General features: G+C 34.9%; 1 protein-coding gene across 1 annotated transcript; it reads right to left on the minus strand.

The window, feature by feature from the left end:
* Positions 1-5,084: 5,084 nt before the first annotated feature.
* Positions 5,085-6,548, minus strand: LOC108457520 (polygalacturonase inhibitor). Its single transcript, XM_017756638.2, has one exon. It carries the CDS (start codon positions 6,277-6,279, stop codon positions 5,287-5,289), a length of 993 nt encoding a protein of 330 aa, XP_017612127.1. The 5' UTR covers positions 6,280-6,548; the 3' UTR covers positions 5,085-5,286.
* Positions 6,549-7,670: the final 1,122 nt, after the last annotated feature.

Below are 7,670 nucleotides of genomic sequence, written 5' to 3' on the forward strand. Positions count from 1 at the left end.
TGGCTCAGATCAGGCAGCATGCTGATAAAAGAACAAAGAGGTATAAAGCTATGTCATGTATCTAGAACAGTGTATTTGATGTGATTTTCACAAGAATCATGGCTTGTGAGCCACCAAAGTAGGCCTGGGATAAGTTGAATGAGGGGTTCCAAGAGACTGAAAGAACAAGGCAGCAACAGCTACTGAATTTAAGAAGGGACTTTGAAAACTTGAAGATGAAAGAGGAAGAAACTGTCAAGCAGTACTCAAACAAAATCATGGCTATAGTAAACAATATAAGGCTACTTGGAGAACAATTTAATGAAGCAAGAATTGTAGAGAAGGTGATCTCAACCTTACCTGAAAGGTATGAGGCAAAGATCTCATCTCTTGAAGACTCGAAAGACCTGACCGGCATCTCATTGACAGAGCTGATAAATGCTCTTTATGCTCAAAAGCAAAAGAGAGCAAGTAGACTGGAGGAGCATCAAGAAGGTGTCTTCCAAGCCAAAACTAGACCAGCCACAAACTCTTCTGCCTACAATGGGAAGAAAACCTGGAAAGATAAGCCAAAGACAGATGGTACAGGAAGATATCCGCCTTGCCCACATTGCAGAAGGCTAAGTCATCCGGGTGAAGTATGTTGGTTCAGACCTAATATGCAGTGTCAAATCTGTAAAAATATGGGTCATGCTGAGAAAGTTTGTAGAAACAAAGGCTAGCAGAGACATGACCAACCTCAGCAGCCAAGAGCTGAAGCTCAAGTGGTAGAAGAAGAAAGTGATCAAGAAGAACGAGTATTTGCTGTCTCTTGCTCATCTACCTAAATAAAAGCCACAGAAGGATGACTAATTGACAGTGGTTGCACAAACCACATGACCCCTAATGCTGCTATCTTCAAGAAAATTGATAGAAACTTCAAAACAAGGGTGAAGGTTGGAAATGGACACTTCATCAAAGCTGAAGGCAAATGAGATGTTCAAATTAACACTCTTTCAGGTACCAAACTTGTTTCAAATGTACTTTTGGTGCCTGAAATAGACAGAAATTTGCTTAGCATGGCTCAGCTACTCGAAAAGGGCTACTCAGTGGTGTTCAAAGGCAAAGAATGTCAAATCAGTGAACCAAATAGATCCAAGCTCATGTCAGTAACCATGGCTGACAAAAGCTTTATTGTGGACATGGCACAAAGGCAATCTCCTTGATGGACACATCAGGTGAGGCCATTGAGTTCTGATTCAGACCTTTTGTATCATCGACCCATTATTGATAATAGTAGTCCTAATCTTGGATATCGTCGTTCACCAAGAGGTGCTACACAATTTGATCTGTTAAACTAAAAGAAGCTTGGCACTCTTATTGCAGATTTAGAATCTCAACTGAGGCAAGCACAAAAAGAGCTGAAGAATCTCAAAAACCAGTTGGCTTCAGCAGAAGCTGCAAAGAAAGAAGTGCAACAAGAGCTGGAAAATAAGACCAAGAAGCCTAAAGCTTGAGAAACTGTTGAAGTAAATAAAAAGGTTTCTCCGAAAAGAACTCAAGATTCTAAGAAATTCGATTGTAGCATCAGAGATAAAGTCTCTGAAGACCTTACAATAGATCAAGTTGAAGTTGATTAAAATGGTCCTGAAATAGACATTGATGATAAACCAGTCAGAGGCACTAGACCATTGGCTGAGATTTATGAAAGAGCTAAAGTAGCTGCTGTTGAACCATACTGATTTGAAGAAGCTGAAGCTCAACAAGGATGGAAGCAGGCCATGCTCGATGAGATGAGCATGATTGACAAGAATCAAACTTGGGATTTAGTTCCAAGACCAGGCAACAAGAAGGTTATTTGAGTGAAAATGGTGTTTCGAGCCAAGCAAAATGCTGATAGTAGCTTGAACAAACTCAAATCAAGGCTGGTTGTAAAGGGATCAGTCAGAACTATGCAGCATGCAAGTCAAGGAGGAGTGTTGAAATTGGCATGCATGCAGCACTTGAAGCAGCCACGGAGTAGACAATGCCACGTAAGTTATGTAGATGAAGTATGAAGATCAAGCTGTTGTAGTATTTTTCAGATGAAGTACATGCAGCTACTGAAGTTGATGCTACTGTTCAATTTCAGTTTCATTTTGTTACTTTAAGTAATATTTTGTAACTTAGTTAAATTAGAACTAAGTAGGTAGTGTATTTAATGTAATTGGGTGCTGATAAGATTGATAGATCAGCTTACCTAATTGTGCAAGTTGCAATGTGCAAGCGGTGCAAATAAGTCTAAAAATAGTAAATATGTTAAAGCTGGCCAGCTTATGACTGGTATATGTATTGGCAGTATGCCATCTTCTTTAATCAATGAATTTCAACAGAAATCATTCAAGCAAAATACTCTCTCAATTTTTGCTTTCTTTCATAAAGTAAAATTTTGTTTTGTTTATCTTGCAAATATCGAGCCTTTTGAAGCTCAATCTTCCTTCATTCTTTATCCGAATTTATTACGTTGTTGCTCAAGTTTTGACTGAGCTTCATACTTCATCTGGATAAATTGTTCAAAAACCCAACATGTAGCCTTATTCGACGAAAATTTGTGTCCTAATAGATAGATTATCGGAATGTGAAATTGTAAGCTTATGAGTCGATAATATATAGAGATATTCAGGGAATTCTAACGCATCCATTGCATCTTCATCGATTAGGTGCATTTGAGAGGAAGGTTAATATGGTAGAAGATCCACTTCTAGTTCGGCAGCATATACTTTTTCATCACAATCTAGATCATTAAATTTTGTTATGTTCGTGTTAGCATCTCTCTCATCTTCCTGTTCCTCTTTTCCTTTTCTTCATTGTAACTCAATAAAAACATGTCTGTTGAAAGTTGTATCAGCATGAAAGTTCTCACTCCATTGTAAGAAAATGGATCTTTATATAGAGGAGGTGTATATGTTGATAGTGCAACGAACTGGTATAGATTTTCTAGACTTAAATTCAAATCAAAACTTGACCCGTATATAGAAGATCATCCTCCAACAAGTGAGATATACCGATATTTATTAAAAGGATCACATTGAGGATATGGTGCTTAAAACATTTCTGCACAGGATTGGATGAAGATGGAACATTAGGTAACACGTTCCCCTACTCAACATCACCCCAACTGTGCATAAAGCTTCGCTACATTATTCTCAGATAAGGAATGTGTTGTGATCATCACTTCAACATCATCATCTTCAACTAATTTCAATTAGAGCATAAATGACTAGGTTTGAAGATGCCATAAGTCTATAAAATAGAGTGGACACTACCTTCTCACAATGAGCGATGATTTTCCTACTAATTCTTGCTTTCAATTCTTTTATTTTCATGTTCTTATTGAACATCATATTTAACGACTGTCTCAAATCAAATACAACATTATTTTTAGTATAATGAACTTATCCGTTTTAATGAACCACAATATTAAATTTACACTCTATCTTTTTAAACGAACTTGCATGTGTAGAAAAATAATAGAACAATATAACTGCACACAAATAATTTTTAAAAAAGGCAACTAAGAAAAGAAAACTTACTTTAACAAAATAGAGAGTAGTTTAAAGAAAAGAACTTGGAGAAATAGAAGAGGCAGTTATATAGACTGCATTAGGGTGTTTTGATAATTTTATTCCCAATTTTGAAATCCCATAGTCTAAAACTACAACTTGACATGGCTATTTTAGAAAAAATAATTTATTAAAGCGCCATGTGGCGAGATGTTGTCAAGGACTAGGATTTTTATAGACTTAAAAGGAGTAGACTAGATAATTTAAAAAAAAAATTGAAATTTTTTGTTCAATGGATACATCAATTGACTGTAGGGTAAAGGTTTGAAACCGCCCCCTAAATCGGTTATTATAGAAAAAAATTGTTATTTTGAAACTATTGTTTAAGGGCGCACTTTTAGAAACAATTTTTTTTTTTTTAATATTGAAATCTCCATGTAAGTGGCACTTCTAAAATAGAAAAAAATATTTTTTATATCATAAAAGAAACATGTAGAAGTCAGGTGAAATTTCCTTTTTTATATCTTGAAATCGCCATGTAAAGGGATCCTTTTAAAATTTTAAAAAATATTTTCTATATAAGAATTAAGAAACGACGTGTCAAAGTCAAGTGAAATTATCTTTTTTATATCTTGAAATTAATAAAAGAAATATATATATATATATATATATATTGTATTACAAATGACATGTATTGGAACCAGGTGAATCTACCACCTGACATGGAGGTTTCACCCGTTTTCAATATGGGTCTTACTATCACAAAAATATATATTTTATTGTGAAACTGTCAAATGACGTGAAAGTTTCACCTAAATTTAACATGTTTCCGTCACAAAAAATATATATATATATTATTGTAAAACCGTCATGTAAAGAGGTAATTAAAAAAATAATGTGAGAGAAAATTGTAATTTTTTCTAAATAATCTATAACATGCCATATTTTTCTAACTAGTTTTTAGAAGTAATATTTTTATAATAAATTGTTAAAGTTCCTACCAATGAATTTGCTGAAATCAAGCCTATTATAGTGTTTGAATGTATGAGATATGTGGAGAGTAGTATTATTTCAAAGTTGAGCATGTCTACTGGTGTCTTGACCCTAGCAATTATGACACATTTTATCACACTCAAGTCTATTAACATATAAATATCAATGGCTTCATTGGAAATTTAGTTTCAATGTTTTAGTCTTCTATTCAACAATCAATATCTCTTGTATTTAAATTTCCAAATTGCAGACAACTTAGCTGATGCAATTGTCCTGTCCATGTGAACTCCCACATATTGTAAATAAGCTCACAAGATAGAATTGAACGCCTATATATTTACCATTATTGGGCTTTAGATTTTTTTTTTTTATAGAAAGTCTACAATGCTACCTTGAAATCATCTCTTCTAATGCTAAATGCTATCTTTGTAATGATCTGGTTAGAGTAGCTTCTCGTTATTTAATCTCCTCTTCAATTCCAATTATGTGTTCCAGGGTGATGCGGGTTATATGCTGCCAAAGCACTCTGTGTTGGTTCATAAGTGAGATGGGTTACCAATAAGCTGATAAAAATAGACTCTCCCTCAGAAATTTATTTCCTCTTTAGGTGTTTGTAAAGTTCACTAATTCTTGGGTGAAATACAATGTCGTTTATTCTCAAATTGCTGATAAAAAGATATTTTCCCTGAATAGCTTAGTCAAAATAAAAACATGTGCGTGCTTATTACAACTCTCCAAGCTGCACTTTGATGCATGATGAAAGCCCTAACTTAATAATGTCGGCAGCGCACCTTTACTTGCAGGTGTCGAGCGGAGCACCGCACAAGCAGCGGTTGTGAAAATACGTGGAGTAATCGAAACTCTGCAACCGCCCTCCCACCGGGATTTGTCCGCACAACCTATTGTAACTTACATTCATGAACTGCAACTCCAGATCCGTCAACCCTGCAGGAATACTTCCCGTAATCTTGTTATGATTCAGATCCAGCCTTGCCAAACTCTTGGGAAACTGCACTTTAGATAGATCGAATTGGAACATGTTCCTAGAAAGATCGATTTCGAATGTCGTTTTTTTCGGGCCAAACAACACTGAAGGATCACCTTCAAGCAAGTTCCTCGACAGGTCAATGGTGTTAAAGTCCATGTTGGCTAAAGAGGCAGGGATTGTACCAGAAAGTTTATTGTGAGACAAGATGAACAAATACAGGTTTTTGCTAGGAAACATACCAAAAGATTCTGGTATGGTACCAGTTAACTTGTTTCTATCCAAATGCAAAGCCTCGAGATTTGGGAGTGTTGAAAGGGAGCTTGGAATAGATCCCGAGAGGTTATTAAATGAAAGGTCCAAGTAAGTCAAGTTCTTAAGTTGGCTAAGAAAATTAGGGACTGGACCGGAAAGATTGGTCCAGCTCAAGCGAAGCGTCTTGAGGTTCTTGAGCTTGGCAATGGCGGGTTGTATGGTTCCATTGAGGTTAGGGAGGTGTCTGAAAAGAAGGGTTTCAAGGTACGGAAGGTCGCCAACTTCAGGGGGGATTTGGCCGGTGAGACGATCATCGGAGAACAGGGTGAGGGAAACGACACGGTGGGTATTGGGATGGCATTCAAGACAGTACCAATCACAGCAATCAGTGTTGGGGTCCCATGAGGCCAAGAGGTAAGGGTTGCCTAAGGCCTTTTTGATCTTGAGAAGAACCTTCTTGTCTTGAGCGTTGCAGTGGTCTGAGACAGAAGGTGAAATGAAGATGGATACGAAGAGGAAACTGAGGAAAGCTGGATATATCTTCATGTTTTAATTGTTGGATTGGATGTTGCTTGTTAAAACTCAAAATTTATAGAGTGAGGTAGAGTCAAAGTTGATTAATAAATTAATCTCGCTTACCCCGTTATTATGTACTGGATTAAACCATTTGAAAGATGGTCAGAAGATGATGTGTTTTTTGGGGTTCAATGTTGGAAAGTGACTTGTTTTCTCAAAACCAATTATCTATGTTTTATTTTATGTCTGGATAATTGTGTTTGTGCCGAAATATGGTTTCAATCAGCGGATAGAGATATTTTGGAAACTTTAAGCATCAGAAGTTGAATGACTGATTTCTTTAAAATTTTAATTGAAATCTACTTGTAAATGAATGGTTGACTTCAAATATGCACCAACACAGCCGCTTTGCAAGGGTGAGAAACAGAAGCAGATCCAATCACGAGTCATGGGTCAACAAAGATGGCTTCTTTCTTATGACTCGGTAATAGCTGGATTCATTATTAATATTTATTTTATTTAATACTATGCAGGTCAGTTTACTATTTATGATTATCTCTTTGAATCTATTATTTCACTTAACCAGTTAACATGAGTTTGATTATTAAAAAATAATTTATTTATAATGTGTAATCCATATCATGAATTATTTATTTGTCTATATCTAATTTGGAGTATTATCAATTTGCCCCACAAAAAGTTTGTCATAAAGAAAAAGGAGTTTCGTGAAGAAATTGAAAACCTGTGGCACATGACTTATTTATGTCAGATCCTCTGCGCCCCCGTTACCACGCTTCACCGCATAAAACCTTCCTCACTCTATGATTTATCTACCCACTAGTTTTTCTAACGCCACGCGCTGATTTGCTTTACGTGCTTTTATATTTTGAAATTATATAATTTATTTTAATTTTATAATACTTTAATAAATATATATTTATTTTATTGAATTATTGTCGTATAACATACAATTGATCTATAGTCCATACGAATTTGGAAAAAAATTGAATTAATAAGAATATGCTCATAAAATTATCATAGAGGACAATAATTGTATTACAGAAACATCTTTACATATTAAATCAAAAATAAATTAATCTTCTTATTAAAAGAATTATCAATTTATGAATGGATGAAATTGATCCTTGTATGTCAATATGAGGTAGATGTGACGTGTCACATGTTATTATCTAGTTATTTCGTCAACCATGTCAATTTTTAATAATATAAATAAATGAAAATTTTAATATAAAAGATCGATCTTCTATTTAATCTAATGTACATGGACTAGTTTGTCCATTTTTTTGAGTAGATGGGGCAAATGCAATTTAACTCCTAATACAAGAGCCTCCATGGTTCTTTTACCGAATACTCTTTCTTTTCATCATATTACTAAATTAATTTTAAAAATATTTTTAATT

Source organism: Gossypium arboreum, chromosome 9 (assembly GCF_025698485.1).
Source record: "Gossypium arboreum isolate Shixiya-1 chromosome 9, ASM2569848v2, whole genome shotgun sequence".
NCBI classification, from domain to species: domain Eukaryota; kingdom Viridiplantae; phylum Streptophyta; class Magnoliopsida; order Malvales; family Malvaceae; genus Gossypium; species Gossypium arboreum.